Source organism: Globicephala melas, chromosome 16, assembly GCF_963455315.2.
Source record: "Globicephala melas chromosome 16, mGloMel1.2, whole genome shotgun sequence".
NCBI lineage: Eukaryota > Metazoa > Chordata > Mammalia > Artiodactyla > Delphinidae > Globicephala > Globicephala melas.
The window spans coordinates 11,071,516-11,094,019 of NC_083329.1; the positions used below are offsets into that span (position 1 = coordinate 11,071,516).

Here is a 22,504-nt window from a genome sequence, read left to right on the forward strand (position 1 = left end):
ACGTATAAAATAGGTTAGCAACAAGGATATATTGTACAGCACAGAGAATTATAGCCGTTATTTTGTAATAACTTTTAATGGAGTATAATCTGTAAAACTACTGAATCGCAATGCTGTACACCTGAAACAAATATAATAAGTCAACTATACTTCAATTAAAAAATAAAATTAATAGTTTAACATTAACCTTCCACCCCCCCCCAAAAAACGAATGCATGCAAGATGATATGTAAAATTTTGTGTGCTTATATAAAAAACAAAAGTTAAAAAAAAAATTAAAAAACAAAAGGGTAAGTGTGGTTACCATTAAGAGGCAAAACTAGGGGAATGCAGAGGTAAGAGGCTTTTGTTTTTCATTTGATACCCTTTTATACTGTTTAAACTTTGATGGCATATGAATGTTTTTATTTTTACTTATTTTAACATCAGTAAGGACTATAGAGGTGATTAGAATATAGGTTTTTGTTTTTCTTTTACACTTTTCTGTAATAAATAGCCTATGTTCTGAGAAACTACCATATTACTAGCATTATGCTAAATGCTTTTGCATAAATTACCTCACTTCATCAAAAATATGACCCTGGGAGGTAAATCTTATTTATTGCGAGTGAGGAACCTGGAGCTTAGAGAGATTAAGGATGGTAAATGGAAGACTCTAAACACCACACCCAATATCTTTAAAAAAACAAGAAAGGTTTCCAGAGATGATACAAATAAAGAGGAAGAACTTATTTTTACTTTAAAGGTTGAAACAAACCATCATCAAGGGCAAGGTAGGCAAACTATTGCCTGCAGGTCAAACCTGGCCCACCACTTGTTTTTATAAATAACATTTTATTGAAAATAGCCAGGTCCATTGGCTTACATACTGCCTGTAGCTGCTTTCAGAGACTACACGGCCTACAAAGCCTTCAATATTTACTCTCTGGCCCTTCACAGAAAAGTCTGCTGAGCCTGGATCAAGTACAAAAAATTATCAAGCTTAACTTCAACGATGCATACTAAGCTTCAGCTACTGTGTTACCATAAACAGAAACTTCATGAGACAAATTTAAATTTCATTTTAGTTTCTATCATTGATATGAACTGTAGTAAACTTAAAAGCAATGCACTAGTTATAAATATATCCCTACTGCAGAGTAAAAATGAACATTTATCAAACATTCAGTAAAATAATTATTTTTAAAAACCTAAACACTTTAATATCTTAAACAACATCACTACCTTTGGATTGTGCATAACAATTGTCTCCCCACTCGGAAACTCTAATCTGCGGTGCCACTGATTCGTGGTTACAGCTTTTTTATATTCAGCCTACAAGGGAAACAACATATGATCCAGTAAGACAAATCTATTAAGAGAAAGTGTGGAAGAAAATTATAACTATGATAGTAATAAAAATAATAGTAATAGCAGCTCTCCTGTACTAACTGGCTACCATACTTAATATCATTTTACATACAGTACCTCACATAACTGCTCTCAATCAGCCCTAAATAATATTGTCCCCATTACCTACAGGTGAAAACCAAGGTTTAAACAGTCTATTAATTTCCTAGGGCTGCCATAACAAAGTACCACAAACTGAGTGGCTTATAAAAACAGAAACTTATTGCCTCACAGTTCTAGAGGCTAGAAGTCTGAAACCAAGGTGTCAGCAGGGCCACATTCCCTCTGAAACTCATAGGGAACTCCTTCCTCGCCTCTTCCTAGCTCCTGGTGGTCTGTCAGCAATCTGTAGTGTTCCTTGGCTTACAGACGCATCACTCCAATCCTCTACTTTCACATGGCCTTCTCCCTCTATGTTTGTCTTAACATGACTGTCTTCTTATAAGGATGCCAATCATATTGAATTAGGGGCCCACCCTACTCCAGTATGATCTCTTCTTAATTATATCTGCAACAACTCTATTTCCAAATAAAGTCACATTCTGAAGTACTAGAAGTTAAGACCTCAACCTCTCTCTTTTTTTTTTTTTTTTTTTGGTGGTGGGGGGCAGACACAATTCTAATGCTAGCAGGCAGTTTTAGTTCACAGTTGCACAAGACCACACAGTGATCACAGAGGTAAGGAGCAAAAGCAGAACTGTGGTTCACTCCCACCCACGACCTTCTGACTCCAAAGACTTGACTGTCCCACCACTTTCTTACTCTCCTTCCAGAGACACTATTCTGCTCTCTATAAGGCAAAAGTCTGAGGGTCTCTTGGAGAAAGATTCAAGACCAGGTAAGGGGGAACCTCTGGTACACCCACTGAGTAACAGTGGGACTTCCTTGGTGGCGCAGTGGTGAAGACTCTGCGTTCCCAATGCAGGGGGCCCGGGTTCAATCCCTGGTCAGGGAACTAGATCCCACATGCATGCCACAACTAAGAGTTCTCATGCCACAACTAAGGAGCCCACTGCTGCAACTAAGGAGCCAGTGCAACCAAATAAATAAATATTTTTTAAAATGAGTAACAGTGATTATTTGACAATCACGTCAAAGTAGAAGTGTTTCTTTTTGTCTCCTGGGCAGTCATTCAGTAACAATTCCTCTCCATCAGCCTCTATCCAGCTGACCCTCTTCCTCACTACTTTTTAAAAAAATTTTAATATATTTGTTGACATTTTTTAAAAGCAAGATCACAAACAAAAATGTTTAAAGATTCACCATCTTAAGAATTATTTTCATTTCTTCATATTCCCTTTCAATCCACAGCTTTATAATAAATCTTGTCTGGTAGAGTATGTTTCTACTTTTCATTCTTCAAAATGGTCTTGATTATTCTTGATACTTTGATCTTCCATATAAAATTTAGGAGCAGTCTGCAAATTTTACTTAAAAAACCCTGATGTGACTTTGATTGGGATTACATACAATTTATAAAATAATTTGGGAAGAACTGACATCTTTATTATGTTGAGACTGTGCATCTATCTATGAATGTAATATTTTGGTCTATTTCTTTAAGGTCATCTTTTACATCCTTCAATTCTGCTTCATAGTTTATTCTCCAGAAAGTTCATATATACCTTTTGTTGGACGATTTTTCTACTTAGCCTGTAGTTTTGTTAGTGTTATAGTCTTCTTTTATTATTATGGTTTCTAATTGGTTATTTCTATTGCGTAGGAATGTTATTAATTTTTATATGCTGATTTTATATCCACAGACTTGCTGAACTCTTACACTGGTACTAATGGAATTTCTAGAGGTTCTCCTAGTTTTCTATGCAGACATTGATGTAATTATCAAATTAAGGTGTTTTTTGTTTCCAACTCTTCTATTGTTTTGTTTTAGTGCTCTGATAGGATAGGATCATCTACAACACTAGCAATATGTATCACTTGATTCTCATTTTCTCACTGGCTTTTTCATTTCCTAAACTCCTCTGCCTCTTCCCTGATCTGGCTTGAGTTTCCTGGGTAGAGGCTGAACAGGAACTAAGGTCTCCTAAAGTTAAGAACAGCTATGTGCTATTGAGACGGTCAATACATGAATTCCATCCTCGAAGCCTGTGTCACCCATTTATAATCAAATATAGTATACACTTTCAAATACTGCTTAGACTTGAAAACATATACTTTAGCTTCAAAATAATAGGACTAAACATTCAACCTTGGGATGCTATACCTTCAGTAGGGTCTTGTCAAGGGTACCAAAAATTATAGTACACATTTGTTTGTTTATTTATTTAGGTCTAAAATTAAGCCAAAGATATCAGCATTCCTTTACATATTTTATTCCTTATTCAAATGATTAAAATTATGTTTTAGTAGACTGGTGCCTCCTGATATTTGGTATTTCCAGGAACAAAATTAATTTTATGCCTTCTTTTCAGTCTTTGCCCTTACCTGGGTTCTGACTCAGCTCTAAATCAGTGTTTTTCAAACTGTGGGTCATGACCAGCAACAAATTGTAAAATTAATATTTTCAATGACATAGAAAATATCTAACTGAATGACACCTAGTGAGGTAAGTGTTGTTCCATGTACCTTTCTTTGTTTCTAATGGTGCGTTAGAGCTCACTCATACCAGCTCACAAGAGCTGATCACACATACCGCTTCCCAACTCTGTGTCTAGTTACATCATGTTGCTAGCTTACTATTGGCCATGGTGGGAGTATTTACACCATGGAAATCAGCAAACACTATAAATCAGGGTTTTTTTCCCCTGGACAGCCAGTTTACCAAACACCACTGCCTCTGATAAATAAACACACATACTCATGGGTGTGTATGTGTGTGTGTGTGTGTGCGTGTAAAATGTGTGTACTAAATCCAATCTAAAATGTATTCTTACTACACGTTGAAATGAAAAACATTTGAGGCCTCTGTTCTCAACAAGCTTCTTTTCCAATTTACTTAACCCCAACTAACATCTGTCTTAACTTCAGGCCAATATTCACCTTTTTGTACTGTTTTGGTTATAGAACAGTATTTCATAGTCACTATTATAGAGATTAATATTTCTAGGGCAGGCACAATTGATAATGACTATGACTAAGGATTACATTTACAAATTTTCTTTTGAAAAAGCAAAATACTCCACAAAAAATCTGTACTATTATAGCTATAAGAAAAACACACACACACACAAAAAAACAAAAACACGTATATGAATAAAGAACAGTTTAAAAAAATATTTTTAAAATGTAACATTTTATTTGAAAGGATGACAAGATTGTGATTTAATTTTTTTCTTATTTCTATTAATTATATTATGATGTTCTTCAAGGACAAAAAAATTTAGTAATTAACAGTCAGTTGCTAAACTTGACTGTCAGCTCCTAAACAGAACATAAAGCCCAGTCCTTGCTTGAAGCTTTCAAAATATGAATCTAGGGAAGATTAACATTTTAGAGGTCCCTTTTAATGTCAATATTAGTATTGTTTTAATGTTTAATGTTAGTGTTGGTTACATAAGTTTTAGTTAATACATTAAAAAATAGTAACTAAAATGTTCCATACTCCATTTCCCATGTATGCAGATGAATTCATTTAACTTATTTCAAATATTTAATTACTCAATTATTAAGCAGAATTATAACAAGAAATTAACACAATTATGTAAAACAACATTAACCACCAATTTTAAGATGGCTAAAAAGTCTCACAATATTTGTTCCTATTCTTATATTTGTTTTCATAAACCAGAGGTGAATTTCAAGCCTTTTACTGAATATTAATTTGAAAAGCATCCATCTCCTTGGCATGTGTTGTCAGCAGCATATCACAGCAGCCTAAGCTCTTCTAAAGATTTGATATAAGTACCTTATTATATTAGATCTGTGATGTTCCCCTGAAAAACATTCTATCTTTAGACACCAGGCCACAATTAGTACCTCATGAACGATGACACCAATTAAAAGGCAATCTTCTTTGCACACAGGATCAAGATAGGCTGTCTTGTAAATAAAGTCTGCTCCACTGTGAGTGGTGTTACATGAGGCTCCAACGTATACAGAGTCTATATGTTTTAAAGAAAAGCATAAAGGAATAAAGCCCACGTACCTCCAGTTTTTCACTGAACTCCTCTGTATAGGGAATAAATCTGCTGTCTGTGTCCCCTTTGTAAAACCAAGTACAGCGTCTCACTTCAGCTGGCTCCTCTTCCCAGTACACGGCTTTCCTCATCCGGTCATAGAGGTAAACGTCGTAGCGCCCTCCATCAGTGCCTAGAACCACACTCTCAGGGTCTGGCTGGACTGGAGCACAAAGACCACATTTTAACTCTACAGTTACAAGGTACATTTAAAAGTAATAAATAATGAATATGGTGACTTGTCTATCCTTAAAGACAAAGAACTAAGCTCATTTTTTTAAAAAAACAGAAGTTTAAGATTAATCTGTGCTGCTCAAAATGATGATTCTTTTAAGTGGAGAAGAAATAACGAGAGTAAAATATAAAAGCATGATCATGAAATAATTCAAATAATTGGTAGTTTTTTGTTTTTTTTAATCAAAGCAGCAATGCTCCATGAAGCATACTTCTAAAGAATAGGTGATTTTTAAGTCCCAAGATGAACTATCATCAGGATAAACAAAGAAACCTACTTCTATAGTGAAGACTTCTCAGAGTCTTAACACACTCTTGTGCACTATCTCAAGAGATGGATGTAGTTACAGCACTTCCAAAACTCATCTGACCATGGAACACTTTTCACAGCATCTTCAGTAACAAGAGTTCCATAGAAAATGCTTTATAAACGCCCTATAGCTACAAACAAATAAGGGAAATAAGAAAACTGACACCTGGGTTATATGAACGACTCTATTTCTTGGATTTAAACTACCTTTAAACAAAAAGGAAAATTACTAAAACATTTCTTCAAATACCTTGCTCAAATAACTCAGAACTTACATTAATATTATCATCTTAAGGTACAGAGACTGGCAGGCTCTACAAGGATTAAAGAATTTGACATTCATAAAAAGTAGGCCATGGATGAATACTCTTCATTTCTCTCTTCCTAAAATCAGATACAAATGATGCAGGATTTGTGCTTACCTGAGTTATAGATTTCTTCAAGATTCAAAGAGTCAAACACACTGAAAGGCATCCACAGTTGCCTGTATTCTATCTCCTTGCAGTAAAACCAGTGGGGTTGGACAGGTTCATATTGGTTTTGAAGTAGAAAAAGAGATGACGCTTGCACAGAGGGACCCGCAGGTCTAGCAGGTGCCTGCTGTTGGGTTGGAGGGGACAGCCCTGGCTGCACTGAAGGAGGAATCTGGGGGGGACAAAAGTTAGGACCATCATGTCTGTCCAAAGGAACAATTCTGTATATGTTTCACACACAAACTAACATAGTAATGATTATCCTAAATATTTCTCTAGACAACTATTTAATAACCAGGCTCCAAAGCAAGTAAAACTTTTAAAAATCTAACAAACCCCAAAATCAGTTGCAAAGTGAACAGGACTTTCTCACACTGGTGGCAAAGTAAACTAATACCTTTACAGAAATCAACCTAGCAGTATGTCTCTTGTGATTTATTTAATCTTTAAAATATACATATTCCTTGGGAATTCATTGTTGGTCCAGTGGTTAGGACTTGGCGCTTTCGCTGCTGTGGCCCAGGTTCAATCCCTGATCAGGGAACTAAGATCCCACAAGCGCCATGGACAAAAATAAATAAATAAATATAAATAAAAATAAAATGTGCATATTCCTTGACCTAGACATTCCATTTCTAAGAACTTATCCTAAAGATATAATTGTAAAAATTTACCCATAAGAATGTATATCAAAAAGTTATTTATAATAGACAATCGGTGGATACAATCTAAATGTCTAATAGAAACCTGATTAAATAAATCATCTTTTACTCATATGGGGAATTCTCTAGAACCATTAAAAACGTTATAGAAAAAATCTTAATAACACCTAAAATATGTTCACAAAAAACATACATAATGCTTGCTTGCTTGTTCACAAAAAACATACATAATGCTTGTGTTGGGACTTCCCTGGGGGCACAGTGGTTAGGCATCCGCCTGCCAGTGCAGGGGATACGGGTTCGAGTCCTGGTCCAGGAAGATCCCACATGCCCTGGAGCAACTAAGCTCGTGCACCACAACTACTGAAGCCTGCGCACCTAGAGCCCATGCTCTGAAACAAGAGAAGCCACCGCAATGAGAAGCGCGGGCACCACAACGAAGAGTAGCCCCCACTCAGGCACAACTAGAGAAAGCTCATGCACAGCAACAGAGACCCAACGCAGTCGAAAATAAATAAATTAATTAATTAAAAAAGAAAAAAAAAAAAACACTATGCTTTTATCTTGAAAAAAGGATAAGAAAGACATAAAACAAAATAAAAACAGGGTTTTCTAGCGGCAATTTCTATTCAGTTGGCTATTCGGCATTTTTCAAATTTTCTGTACTGAAAATACTTTTAAAATCAGAATACAATTATTTTTTTTAATTTTTATTAAAAATCATTTTAGAATATTCTATCAATGCAAATGTACTGAGGTTGATAACTGTACTGTGGTTATGTAAAAAATACCCTTATTCTCAGGAAATACACACTGAAGAATCTAGGAGTAAAGAATCATAATGTATTTAACTGATCTTCAAATGTTTCCCCCCAAGATTGCACATATACAGAGTGAGAAAGGAAGGGAGGGAGGGAGGGGAGAAAAGGATACTCCAACACGTGTCAGCGTGCACGTTCACAAATGATAGAACAAATGTTCATGACAGGTAAATCTGGATTAGGGTACTGGGGTGTTCTCTGTCCTATTTTTATTTTTGCAACCTTTTTTTTTTTGCTGTACGCGGGCCTCTCACTGCCGCGGCCCCTCCCGCCGCGGAGCACAGGCTCCAGACGCGCAGGCTCAGCGGCCATGGCTCACGGGCCCAGCCGCTCCACGGCATGCGGGATCTTCCCAGACCGGGGCACGAACCCGTGTCCCCTGCATCGGCAGGCAGACTCTCAACCACTGCGCCACCAGGGAAGCCCTGCAACCTTTTTTTATATTTAAAATTGTCATTTTAAAAATTCTTAATTAGGAATCTTTACAAAATTTCATCAGCAAACAAAGTATACTAACTTATATTACATGCTACAAATCTGGTTACTTTCCAATATGCTGAAATCCAACATTACCAAGAGTTTGTGTATTGGTAAGATTTAAATTAGATGGTAAAATGGAACCCATTCTTCATCCCCAAGAGAGAAGTCAGGTTACACTCTGATCGAAATACTATTATCTCTGCCACACTGGGCTGGGTTCTTAATTCTTCCTTTCAGTCATTTCCCTTTTTTTTGATTCAGTTCACTTCCCTTTGGAAGTCAGTTGAATAATTAGTGGGGAAAAAAGGCATAAAGGAATTTCATAAAATTTACCCAATGCAAAAGTTATTCCATTCCTCCCGAGACAGAGTTTGACTGTCTAGATCCAAACTCCATAAATGTAAATAAAAGAAATTATTGGAGTAATCAATTTTAGTCCCACCAATTGAGTGTTTTGATTGAGTAGTATAATTAAAAAATGAGAAGCTGGCAGTCTGCTAATAATTGCTCCGACTTTCACATGTCCCTAGATGACATTTGTTATTGGTATGTTATATTAAATCTGGAAATATTGGCATATGGTTAACTCATTAAAATCAATTACTACTTCCATAAATAGATAATATAAACTGAAATATGAACCATTCAATGAGCTATCTTTAAAAGATTGTTTACTTCAAAGCATGTAGCTTAAAAAAAATACCCTCTGAAAATAATTTGTCATCATATTGATTATTAAAAGCACAGTGTTGGGCTTCCCTGGTGGTGCAGTGGTTGAGAGTCCACCTGCCGATGCAGGGGACACGGGTTCGTGCCCCGGTCCGGGAAGATCCCACATGTCGTGGAGTGGCTGGGCCCGTGAGCCATGGTCGCTGAGCCTGCGCGTCCGGAGCCTGTGCTCCGCAACAGGAGAGGCCACAACAGTGAGAGGCCCGCATACGGCAAAAAAAAAAAAAAAAAAAAAAGCACAGTGTTTTCAAAAACACAGGTTAAGATGAGAGCGATTAAAAATTACAGTGAATAATTAGGATATAAAAAACATGTTTCCATACCGATGGCAGAGATCCTGGAGGCATCTGGTACATCTGAACAGGGGGTCCAGAGGGCGGGGGATGGGTAGGATGGGCCAGTGTTTGGCCCTGCTGCAGCTGTGGCGGTGCAATATAAGGATTAGCCCTGCTGCTTACAGCTGTGTGGCGATATGGATTGTATCCTTGTTGGGGCGTTCCTTGGGGTGGGCTCCCAAAATTTGAAGGAGGGAGACTACTAGGCTGAGAAGGCAGATAAGTATTTATTCCCGTTTGTGAAGCAGGTGGAGCACCATAGTGAGCCTTCGAAATGGATGGTGAAAATGCATTCGACATATCTTGGGATCCGGTGGTAAAAGGGAGAGCAGTTGGGGGCTTGGAGAATGCTGACTGTCCAGCCGATGTTGCTGCAGTTGTTAACGGTGACTGTCCAATATTCCCAAAAGGATCACTACTGCTTGATACCTGAGAGAAGTAACTAAATGTCTGTGGGGTAGACGTGTGAGCAGAAGTCTGACCAAGGAAGCTGTCCTCCTCACCCACATCTGTGGAATCCTCTGAAAGGGAACAGAAGGGTACATGGTTTAAAGGTATGCCATCACTCTGTAGATAAGATTCTATACCGCAGATCTAGCAATTATACCTCTTATTTTGTTGTTCAAACTTACATTTCTGCATTAAAGACAATAATGAAAAACTTTTTTTTCTTTGAAATAAATAACTAGAAAACATGAATAAGAAACAAGAGGGAAAAATACTAACTCATTCGTAAGCTCACCTCCCAGAGACAATCACTGTTAACACGGTTAATATTTTGATAAATACCTTTCCACACTTTTAAAATAAATATAGTTATATACTATTTATTTTGTAGACATGTATAAATTATGTAGACATATATGTATATAGGAGAAGGTTTTAAAAATGGAAACAAAATCTATACTCCTAGCTTTACATGTTATTTTGAATACTGTTTTTTCCTGGTAAGAAACAATTCAAATACTGTTCTGCTACCCAAACACACAAAACTTTATTTCTACAGTAAGGACAAGAAACTAAAGTACAGATATTAACTCTGTTGACAACAAGGGGTGTGTCAGGGCTCTTACCTACAAAGCACTCATTATATAAGTGAACATGTGGTATTTGTATTCCTGAGGCAAAGTAGGTCAACCGTTAATTGCCATCCCTAAAACCACACAGTATCACAACCAGATAGTCATTAGAGAATGCCAAGTCACTGGAAAAGTCATTTTCTAACTAAGGGAAGTTCTCCTCACTTCCCTTTGCCCAACTTGATCTTCACTGTGGGTATTATTAGCATCAAACTATTTATGCTCTCTTCTGCTACCAAGTCCTAAAATAGTGATAAAAACATTTTCCTTCTACATGGCCTCAAAAGTCCAGTCTGGGCTTCCCTGGCGGTGCAGTGGTTAAGAATCCGTCTGCCAATGCAGGGGACATGGGTTCAAGCCCTAGTCCGGGAAGATCCCACATGCCGCGGAGCAACTAAGCCCGTACGCCACAACTACTGAGCCTGCGCTCTAGAGCCCACGAGCCCCAACTACTGAAGGTTGCATGCCACAACTACTGAAGCCTGCACGCCTAGAGTCCGTGCTCCGCAACAAGAGAGCCACCGCAATGAGAAGCCCGTGCACTGCAACAAGTAGCCCGCACTCACCCCAACTAGAGAAAGCCCGCGCGCAACAACAAAGACCTGACTCAGCCATACATACATACACACGTACATACATACATACATAAATAAACAGAAATAAAAAAGCCCAGTCTACCTTTCCTCAGGAAACTTTTAGGAGGCCTTAGCTTCTAACGTTGTCTTCCTCTTCCTAATCTTTTCCTTCTCCCATCTCATTCCCTCTCATTTCCAATTCCCTCTTATCTCCCACTGCTGGAGGCATAGAGCAGATCAGGAGGGTGGCCCCTCTCCCAGCACACAGGCACACTAGTCCCTGCCCTTGAGACCTGCCAAAGGGTGGCCTTTCAAGCTCTGAGCTCCTTCTTGACCTTTACTGAATGAGGCCTTCAGCTCTTAGACTGCTCTCATTATATTTCACACACATCAATTTAACTGAGATACTCCACTATTCAAAATACTCCTCTGAGTTGTTTCTTTGTAACTAAAAATATCTTCCTGCACAAGGGCCCCCCCCCCCCGCACCCCAGGCACTGTCTGCTTATATCGTTCTACTTTTCTGATACATTTCCGATTCCTACCCTCTCTTTTCAGTCACATGAACCTCACTTGGACTCAGATTTCTTAGTTGATGTCTTAACATCTAAAAGCAGAGGAGAAAACCTCTGTGGTGTCTTTCATCCTTTAAGACAACTTGGGATCAACCTGATCCAAGAGACTTTTTTCTGATTAGCATTAATTACAAACAAAATACTGATCTCAACAAGCTGCCAGCCTCACCTCAGGGGCACTTTCTAATTACATGTGGACACATCTGGCATCAAGAACCATAACTTTAATAAGCACCTGTATACTTGTGACACTCCCAACTCTGTCTCAAACTGAGACTGATCTTATGTGTCCCAGAACCTATCTTCCAACTGCCTCCTCAATACTTTTTGACAGGTTCAGCCACATATACCTCAGACTTAGTAAGCCTGAACTGAATTTGTCATCTTAACTGTCCCCCTTCATGTCCCCCCTTTTACACATATCACTAACCTCAACAGATGTCTGCCAACATCCATCCAGACACTCAAACCAGAAATCTCCTCTCTCAGACTGCTCCCTCCCCCTCACACCCTTCATTTAATCATTCAGATCCTCATTAAAGAAATACGTACACAGTATCCATTACATGCCAGGTGGTGCTATGTCTTGGGGCTGAAACTGAACAAAGAGAAGGGGACTCTGCACTGCACAGCCTGGACCCCCGTGAGTCACTAAATACCATCAATTCGACTGTGTAGAAATCTCTCATATCTGTTCCCTGCTCTTCACACCCAGTGTGGCTGACCAGGGCTAGAGTGCCACAGGCTCCTGCCTGACTCGCAGTGGCTTCCAGATCGGCCGCTCTTGCTACGGTCAGCTTCACTCTGGTGCAATCTCTGCAACCTCAGGAAACTCCAGTCTTTCTGAAACACACCTCTAACCCCACTGCCTTGTTCAGAACCCTTCAAGGGCACCCTCCACACCCCACAGGGTAAACTACAAACTCCTCAGTGTGGTGTCTGAGGCCCTTCGTGATCTGGGCCCCGCTGACCACTTGAAGCACGCCCCTGCATTCACTCTAGTCACATGGAGGGGTGCAGCGGGGGAGGGACGGGGCGAGAGGGAAAAAGCACGGGATGGAAAGAGAATGTGAGCACCTACCACCAAATCCCACCAAATCAGCAGGTTTCTCTCACACCTCCAGACTCTCACATGTCTGTCTCCCCAGACTCCCTAATTTCTATGTATCCTTCAATATTCAGCTCAAGAACTGCCTCCTCTGTGAGATCCTGAAGGCCCGAGGGATATCCTCTCCCTGGTCAGCCAGCCTGACAGCCACAGCTCTCAGAGCAGCCTATCAATCCCTCTTTCCAGCCGTCATAAACCTGTATCACAATTACTTACACAGCTGGGTACACTGCGTCTGTATATACTGTGCAGTCGTGAGGGCAATGCTCTCTGCTCCTCTGTGTCTCCCGGACACCGGGAACAGGGCCTGGCAAACGGAAGCTGCTCAATCCAGGTTTGTGAAATGGAATTGCTTCCTATGTGTCTCTTTCACTGACATGATTAACTGTTGCTTCCAATGTGACAGGTTCTCCTTTTGTCTCTGGAAATTATCTGAATGGGTTTCTAATGATCAAATCTTTTTTAAAGGTAGAAAAATATTTGTTACAGAATTTTAGTTCTAAAAAGTATTAATTTTCCTATTAAAAAAATAAACCAGGCTTCCCTGGTGGCGCAGTGGTTGAGAGTCCGCCTGCCGATGCAGGGGACACGGGTTCGTGCCCCGGTCCAGGAAGATCCCACATGCCGCGGCGCGGCTGGGCCCGTGAGCCATGGCCGCTGAGCCTGCGCGTCCGGAGCCTGTGCTCCGCAGCGGGAGAGGCCACAACAGTGAGAGGCCCGCATACCGCAAAAAAAACAAAAATAATAAAAAAAATAAATCATCTCCAAGAAACAATAGTTTTCAAGACAGGTAAGTTATCCTGTTACTTAGCAATGAAGATGTTTAGCATTTACGGACAGTAACAGACACAAACAAATTATATAGCAAGGAAGATGGGGCATGAATCAAACATCTGTGAAGCAGAGGATGACATGAAAACCCCATGTACAGCCTTATTTATTCCTGCAACCTCCCAAAGCATTCTGCTCCAGCCATGCTAGTCCTCCACCAAAAATGGCAATGATGAACCTTTCAGCCACACTATCAAAACAAGACATACATATTCCTGACTGCCACCCTTTCATTTATTCAATAAGTTTCTATTGAAAAATCGGTCTACAGCATACCAGACACTGTTCTAGGCATAAGTTCCTGCTCTCATAGAGCTTACATGTTAGTGGGATAAGATAAATATGGGACTTCCCTGGTGGTGCAGTGGTTAAGAATCCACTTGCCAATGCAGGGGACAAGGGTTCGATCCCTGGTCTGGGAAGATCTCACGTGCCACGGAGCAACTAAGCCCGTGTGCCACAACTACTGAAGCCTGTGCGCCTAGAGCCCATGCTCCACAACGAGAAGCCACAACAATGTGAAGCCCGCGCACCACAACGAAGAGTAGCCCCCACTCACCATAACTAGAGAAAGCCCGTGTGCAGCAACTAAGACCCAACGCAGCCAGAAATAAAAAGTAAAATAAATTTAAAAATTTTAAAAGGATAAACAAATATTTGTACACATCAGGTGGTGATAAGTACCAAGAAGAAACATAACACAAGGGAAGAGGAACCATCATGTATTGTCTCTGATTTGCCTTTCTTCACTTCTCCATGAAACTTTCCTCAGTCTTCCAAACAAGAATAAATTATTCAACAGGAAAATATTCAACATTTACTGAGGATCTATGTGCTAGGCACTAAACAAGATCCTAGAAATAAAAAGGTAAATAAGTTATAGTTGCAAACTTCAAGAAGCCCACAGTCCAAATAGAGAGGCAGACATGTTTATTTCTCAAACATTTATATAACACTATGTGCCAAGCACTATATTCCGTGCCTGACAAAAATCAGTTCACTTCTCATCACAGCCCATATGGAAAATGAAGAACAGAGAGGTAAAGTAATATGCCTGAGGTCACACAGCAAGTAATTGGCAGGACTAGGGCTGGAATACAGTCTGTGCTCCCCAACACCAGGTCTGGGTTATGCCACGTAATCGTTAAAAAGCAATCTCCCTAGACAATAATAAAGATATGTACAAAGTGCTAAGATGCACACAGGAGTAGGGACTTGAGAACAAGCAAGGGCTCCTTAGAGAAAATGATGCATCGCCTTGAAAGATGACTGCGTTCTGTACCTCTACTTTGCAAATACTACGTGTCTATCCTAAGAGATATCCTACAGTATCCTAGGAGAGGAGGAGGCACTAATTTTTTTGCATTCCCTGCAAGCACCTGAGTGTCCAACAGGAGGTGTTCAACAAAAATCTGTGGAATGCCAGTTCAGGAGTGTCCAGCACTGGGAACAGTTCCTTCCACGAAGAGCTTGGCCCCCGCCCCCAACATCCCAAAGTCCTCAGGACACTCAAACCTGGCCACTGATGGCCCTGGCAAGGTACCAGAGGGTCGGGTCCAGGCACAAGGAAAACCTCCCCTCCGACCCTCGCCACCGCCCGCCGCCCGCCCACCTCCCCGCACACACTTGCCCCACCGGATCCTCATCTTATTACCTCCGGGCAAGAGCAGGGAGGCCGAGGCAGCGGCAGCCTGGGTAACTGGGATAAAGGGCACGTTGAAGCTGAACTCCGTGGCCGAGGAGGAGAAAAGTAAGTTCGTGCCCGACGAGGAGGTGGAAGCTGCGCCTCCGCCACCGTTAGGTTTCCTCTCAGCCATGGCTGCGGCCCACCTTCCGTTACACGTCTACTGGGGGCCGGTGCGGAACCACCAGCCGGAAACCGGTCACGGTCGGGGCCAACAAACTTCCGCACTTGCGCACAAGGGCCGGAACTCCGGACGGCTGGTCAGCCTCCCTCTGCCTTCTCCTACGATGGCGCCAGGAACCAACATGGCGGCGCAGGCTTCACGCCCGAGTCCTAGCACGTGACACCCTCGGCCGCTGCCGGGGCCGGAAGGGAGGCAGAGGTGGAGGCCGCGACTGAGGTTGGAGCGTGGGAGAGGGAATGCATCTGGTTGTGAATCAAAGTACTAATCGGCACTGAAAATCTCGGCTTGCGGGGGGCTCTCTAGGCTTCCTAAAAGTACCCACAGAAGCGTCTAACTAGATAAAATTTTGGAGGAACAGGGAAAGCACGCAGGCGCAGGTAGCAGAGTGCTAGCTGCTGACAGAGGGAGGAAAAGGTGTGGGGGCCATTTGCAGCTAAAGTCTAGCCAAACTCACCAATTGTAACCAAACACCCGCATCTAACCCGCCCACGTTGTTTTGAACTGAATTGAACTCTTGTTTGTCATTCGCCCAGAAATAGAAATGGTAGAACTTTTGAAGTTTTGAAGCCAAAGAGAAGAAAAAAAAGTTTAAAAGTGAAACCAGGGAATTGACATTTAAAATAGGCGTGTGACTTTTTTAATAGATTTCTACACCTGTCTAAAATAATCTGACTAGTTTAATCCTAAAATGCACTATGGATAATTTGGATATAATTGTCATCTTTCACATAGTTAGAGATTATGAAAGAAAAAATAACAGATAATCAACTTCTTGGAGGGTGGGAGAGGGATAGAAGAAACCCAAAAGAAGCTTTCAAATAATGAAACTACCCTCTCTCCCAGCTGTTCACACCTATATAGTATCTGTTTATTTATTAATTCAACAACTAGGATGCTTACTGTCAAAACAAAACAAAAACAAAGCCAGATACTAGTTTAAAGCAATAAGGATAGATTTTTATTGCATTAAGGAAGTGGGTTCATCGTGAACTGAACTTCCCAAAAACAAAAGGCTGGAGACTTTAAAGACTGGTGTGTGCTAAGGCAAAGGCATCGAAGGGTGCCAAGGGGTGTTGGTCCATGTGACTGGGCTTGTTAATTGGCACTTATATGGAGCAGAAATTAACTTCTCATATCTTTATGACATGCAGTGGTACAAGTTAGAGCAAGGTACCCACCAGGCTGGGAGGAGACAGCTCTCAGGTCCTTGAGAAGGCAGTTCTGGGTGACAAAAGATTTATATCCGAAAGGGGTGGAGAAAGGTTTTATAATCGCAAGCTTTCTAAAGTAACTGCTTTAAGGGAGGTTCAGGGCCTATATGCCTATCACCTGGTTTGGGTTGGAAGAAACAGTAAATTCTCCTGGCAGTGTTGAGCTTTCTCAGGCAGGCATTTTAAGGGGGACAGGGTTCATCCTGGGGACATAGCCTTAAGCTGTTGGTAGCCATTCTAGAGTTTGGTCAAGGGGGTCTTTGTCATTACTATGGGTGGTCGAAGCAGTATACTAAACATTGGGGTACCATGGTATACAAGATAGACACAGGACCTTTCCTTCTTGGAGCTTACAGTCTGGTAAGGAAGACAGACAACTAAACACATAATAACAATAAACTGAAGTGTGATGAAAATAATGTACAATTTCTCAAAGTGTGTTGTGTGGAATACTGACACCATCAGGAGAGGGAGGTGTAACCCTTTTAGGGGAGGGATAGCAACTATTTAGAACAATCAGACCATCAACAAAGGACCTACCTCATCTGGAGTGACATGAAAGTCTTTCCTGAAGAAGAAATATTAAAGTTGACACCTGAAAGCCAATGAGTAGAAGTTAACCGGAAAAGCTTGGAGGAGAGGGACCGGAAGAAGTGGTGAGAGACAATTACAGATAAAGTTACAGTATGTAGGGTTACCTTAAGATACCATATTTTTTTTTTTTGCGGTATACGGGCCTCTCACTGTTGTGGCCTCTCCCGTTGCGGAGCATAGGCTCTAGACGCGCAAGCTCAGCAGCCATGGCTCACGGGCCTAGCCGCTCCGCGGCATGTGGGATCTTCCTGGACCGGGACACGAACCCGTGTCCCCTGCATCAGCAGGCAGACTCTCAACCACTGCGCCACCAGAGAAGCCCAAGATGCCATATTTTAATGTTAAAAGAAACATGGGTTACCCCATGGCTGGAGCCTAGTGAGCAACTGGGAGAAAGCTGGGAGATAAGAATGAAAAGTAGACCAAGGCCAGATGATACAGGGTCCTTACAAGTTAAGAGCAAAAGGGACTGAAAGAAGGATTTAAAGGAAGGTGGAGAAATAACATTTGCTCTGTAGAAAGTTCACTCTGTCTTCAGTGTAATAAAATAGATAAGGAAAGAGCAAGCTTCGGGAGCAGAAAGAACAGTTGGCCGACTGATGGAGCGGACCAGCTGAGCAATGATGGTGGCTCAAATTAGAGCGATTGGAGTAGGAATGAACAGAAACAGGAGTAATTTCTGGGGAAAGATGTCAGATTGAACAGCTGTATCTTCATTTTCTTCTTCCTGAAGCTCTGTTGAAAACACAGATGGATTTGCTTGTTTTTTTAGGCATAAACCCATAAGGATGAGGAAAATGGGAGAAGATTTGGCAGCAACAGATTTTGGAAGGCACCAAAAAAATAGGCAAGTAGTAGATGATTTAGCAAACCAGTAATGGGGAACACTCAAAGGCAACATTATTTGCACCACAGGATCACCAAAAGATTTAGGACCTGATGACCTCAGGCACCTCTGGAAGTGGCAGTCCAGTGGAAGAGAGAGGTCCTATAATTAGGAGGATTGGTTAAAACTGTTTAAGAAACAGACCCCCTCCCCCACTCTCAGTAACTGGACTATTGACCATCCCCCTTAAAGGAAAAAGGCTGGGGCTTCCCTGGTGGCGCAGTGGTTGAGAGTCCGCCTGCCGATGCAGGGGACACAGGTTCGTGCCCCGGTCCGGGAAGATCCCACATGCCGCGGAGCGGCTGGGTCCGTGAGCCATGGCCGCTGAGCCTGCACGTCTGGAGCCTGTGCTCCGCAGTGGGAGAGCCCACAGCAGGGCGAGGCCCGTGTACCGCAAAAAAAAAAAAAGGAAAAGGGCTGAGTTTTCCCTTCTGGAGAGGGTAAAACAGAAGGAAGATTAAGCAAATACATACATACTGAGTAATAAAACACCCTGTTCCACAAACCCAGCCCAATTTCTTCACTCAGCTCCAAAAACACTAGCTGCTGGGTCTTCAACCTCTAGGCAGGAGATTAGAAGCATCTTGTTGGGGTCAGGGAACAAAAGATCTAGAGAGAATTAAATCCGGGTTTCGCAATGAGACAGCCCAGAGCAGAATCACCCCCTAATTAAGCTCACAATCAACAAGCCCCAGGAACACACCCTCCACTAACCCAAGAGCCTCTTCTTGGTCACTGATTTGCACCTCTGGTGTCAGCTCGGCTCACAATGGACCCTAAGTGCCCCTGAGCCACTGGTGGCTCCTGCGCCTATTGTAGCTCCTGCAAATGCACCTCCTGCAAGAGCTGCTGCCCCTGCTGCCCCGTGAGCTGTGCCAAGTGTGCCCAGGGCTGCGTCTGCAAAGGGGCCTCGGACGAGGGCAGCTGCTGCACCCGAGGTTGCGAAAGCCTGCTCCAGGTGTAAATAGAGCAACATGTGCGAACCTGCCCTTAAAAGTTGTTTCCTACTACCCTGACCGGCTTGCTACATTCCTATTTCCATGAAATACTTGTAAGAAAATAAACTCATCTAGACAAAAAACCAACAAGACCCATGTATATGCTCTGAGCTCCCAATCACCTTTTTAGTCCCCATGCTTTTTGTTTTGTTCAGATATTCATTCAGCAAATATTATTATGCTCCTATGCCAGACACGGGGGATACAAGAGTGGGAAAATGGGCAGAGCTGTGACAGTTCACACTCTAGGGGACAGCCACCCTCTCTTGCTTCCATACTCACCTCCACCTGGCAAGGCAGGTGAACTGGGAGGATGAGACACAGGTGACTGAAGGGAAAGTGTGCTAATTTCTGATTCAGGGAACACAGTGGAATAGGAGGACAAACTGGAACCTAAAAATGGAGATGCCTGGCCATTAGATATACGGCTCTGAAACTGAAGAAAGAAGTCCAGGCTTAAAATGAGATGTAGGAGGCATCAGCTCGCATGTAGGTGATTCAGAAATTGTGGGAAAAGAGCCTTGTGTTCTGTCACTGTCAGAAATGGCCATTCTTTTGGAGGAAGGTTTGTGTTGCTTTCTGTACAAGGTGATGTGCTGGGCACCAAGTCAGGTTGACAGATGTGATCAGAAAAAGCACAGGTGGGAGGTAGTCCCCACACTTTAAATACGATTACCACATACTCGAGAAGATTCTTTAACCTGGAAGATAGTGATTCAAACAAGACCCACAAAAGGAACAAGAAATGGCAATTTAGAAGAAATTACCAACACAAGAAGGCAAGAACTTTCAAAAATCTATCAATAATATCTTCAGAGGGATCTGCAACCAAGAAACAAGATCAGGGTGATGTGTAAGACAGAAAAGAAAAGAAATATTTAGGGAACAAAAAAGAAAGTCAGTAGAAGGAAAAAAAGTATGAGGAAATTTCTCAAAAAGTAAAGCAAAAAGACAAACAGATGGAAGCTAGGAGAGAAACCTAAGAAAATTAGATTGCCATGCAAGAAAATCCAATATCTGAATTTTAAGAGCTCTGCTAAGAGAGACAGAAAGTACAGGGGAGGGAATCATCAAGGGAAAAAAAATTTTTTTTAATTCCCAGAAATGAAGTATACAAGTTTCTCATTGGTTCCCAGCACAATGGTTGAAAACATACATACTGGAGCATTGGAGACAAAGATCTCTAAAGGTTCCAGAAGGATAAAAACAGGTCAAATGCAAAGAAATTCAGCTCCCAAAATATTTACCTCTCAAGCACACTTTCTAAGAAAATATGAAGGACTTGCTCCACCAAAAGTAAAAGAATAAGGCTAAGAAAGTCTTCCTATGGGGGATGCGGGTAACACGATAGCCAACACAGGTGTACAGGGGAATTCAAGCAAATTCCCAAACAGACCCCAAAATGCAAGGACTCAAACAAATGTTCGTGTCTCACTCACACAAAAGTACATGTTGGTGACCAGCCCTTGTCTTCAACATGGGGCTTCTGAGGCTGCTCAAGTTGTTGCCACCCAAGGAAGTTGGAAGGGGTCAGGCAGTTCAGGGACAAATGTCCCATCTTAACAAGTGAGACAGAAGTTGCACACATCACTTTTGTTCACATTCCACTAGTGTGAACTTCGACAAAATGCACTCCTTTGGGGTGCAAGAAGAGCTGGAAAATACACTCCCCGCCTGGGTACCCACATCGTAACTACAATTCTGTAACTATCGAGGAAGAAGATTTTGGTGGGCAAATGGCAGTTGCCATGGCAGTCTGTCCATCTGGCCATAATGTACCCACCCTTATTCCCAAATAGAACATAGTCATGCCCCAAGGCGTAACCAGCTGCATCCAGCTTAAAAGTCCAGGATCTCTAGGCAGCTCAGCCCTTTCCAATGCATCTGGATGTAGTTCCTCAGGAGCTACGACTAAAAGACACCCAATAGACAGTTGTGGAGCAAAAACAGGGTAACTGCAATGGAGACTCCCACTGGGAAAAAAAGAGGAATGGAAAACACAGTAATCACGGTTCCATAGAAATGACTGAATCCTGCTAGGCATAAATTGAAAATACTCCTTGCCCTGACAGTGGAGAATGTTTGTGGTTAGTCCTGACTGTCTTTGGTTTGGTCCTCTGTAAATAACTCCCCAGTGCGCAGTTCTTCCTGGCCCTGGCTTTGCCCTCTGGGGGTTTCTCCTTGACCATGGTCATCCAAGGCCATATGTGAAGTAGCGCTGGGAAGCATGCCCTCTTTGGGGGCTGTACAGCTTTGGCAATTTACTTCCTGCTGGTATGAGTTTGGGGCCTGAGACTTGCTTTCAGGCTTGAACAGTTGCAGACTTTTTCAGGCCAGGCTTCTGTTTTTTTTTTTTGTTTTGTTTTCTGTTTTGCGGTACGCGGGCCTCTTGCTTTTGTGGCTTTTCCTGTTGCGGAGCACAGGCTCCGGACGCGCAGGCTCAGCGGCCATGGCTCACGGGCCCAGCCGCTCCGCGACATGTGGGATCTTCCCGGACCGGGGCACGAACCCGTGTCCCCTGCACCGGCAGGTGGACTCTCAACCACTGTGCCACCAGGGAAGCCCCTCTCCTGGTTTTTTTTTTTTTCCAATAACTTCCATGTCTGACCTGAGCTCTTTTTTCTCTCAGCCTAATGTTGGTTAACTTGAGGTCATCTGAAACCAGGCTACAACCTTGATCTGATCTTTGCCACAGGGCTAGATTCTCTAGTTTACCTGAGAAGTCTTCAAGGACCCTTGAAAATACCTTTGAGTGAATCCTCCTAGGGTTTGAACACCGAATTGATTGGTTTTTCCAGTCCTGGAAGGCCCCAATTTCTCCTATGCTGCCTAATCTGGTAGCAGTGGCCACCTGTGGCTATTGATCATTAGAAATGTGGCTGTCTGAATTGAGATGTGCTATAAGTGTAAAATACACTCCGGATTTTGAAGAATTAATTTTAAAAAGAGATCAATAGTCTTCATATGGATTATTTGTTCAAATTATAATATTTTTATATGTTGGGTTAAATATTTTATTAAAATTAGTGTTACCTGCTTTTTACATTTTTTAATTTAACTTTTAAATTACATATGTGGCTTGCAAGGTATATCTGAGAGACTGAATACACAAACAATGGCCAGACCATAGTTAACAATAGAACCTGTATCCTCTGACAGTAGAGCAATTGGTTCACAAAGGTCAGGACTTGGTTGATGAGTGCCAACTTT

General features: G+C 41.8%; 1 protein-coding gene across 6 annotated transcripts in view; it reads right to left on the reverse strand.

Moving 5' to 3' along the window:
- SEC23IP (SEC23 interacting protein) overlaps window positions 1-15,617 on the reverse strand; it is a 90,000-nt gene extending 74,383 nt beyond the window's left edge. For 5 of the 6 annotated variants that reach the window (XR_009559286.2, XM_030839410.2, XM_030839408.2 and 2 more), the window contains exons 1-5: window positions 15,392-15,617; window positions 9,558-10,090; window positions 6,492-6,714; window positions 5,495-5,688; window positions 1,225-1,314 (exon numbers count right to left, since the gene is read on the reverse strand). Coding sequence is in view for 5 of the 6 variants with exons in the window: in XM_030839410.2 (XP_030695270.1) it covers window positions 1,225-1,314; window positions 5,495-5,688; window positions 6,492-6,714; window positions 9,558-10,090; window positions 15,392-15,554 (1,203 nt within the window). In the remaining variant the exon portion in view is untranslated. The remainder of the gene's footprint in view (window positions 1-1,224; window positions 1,315-5,494; window positions 5,689-6,491; window positions 6,715-9,557; window positions 10,091-15,391) is intronic. The other variant, XM_060286143.1, reaches the window with a different exon arrangement.
- Between the last annotated feature and the right edge of the window lie 6,887 nt (window positions 15,618-22,504).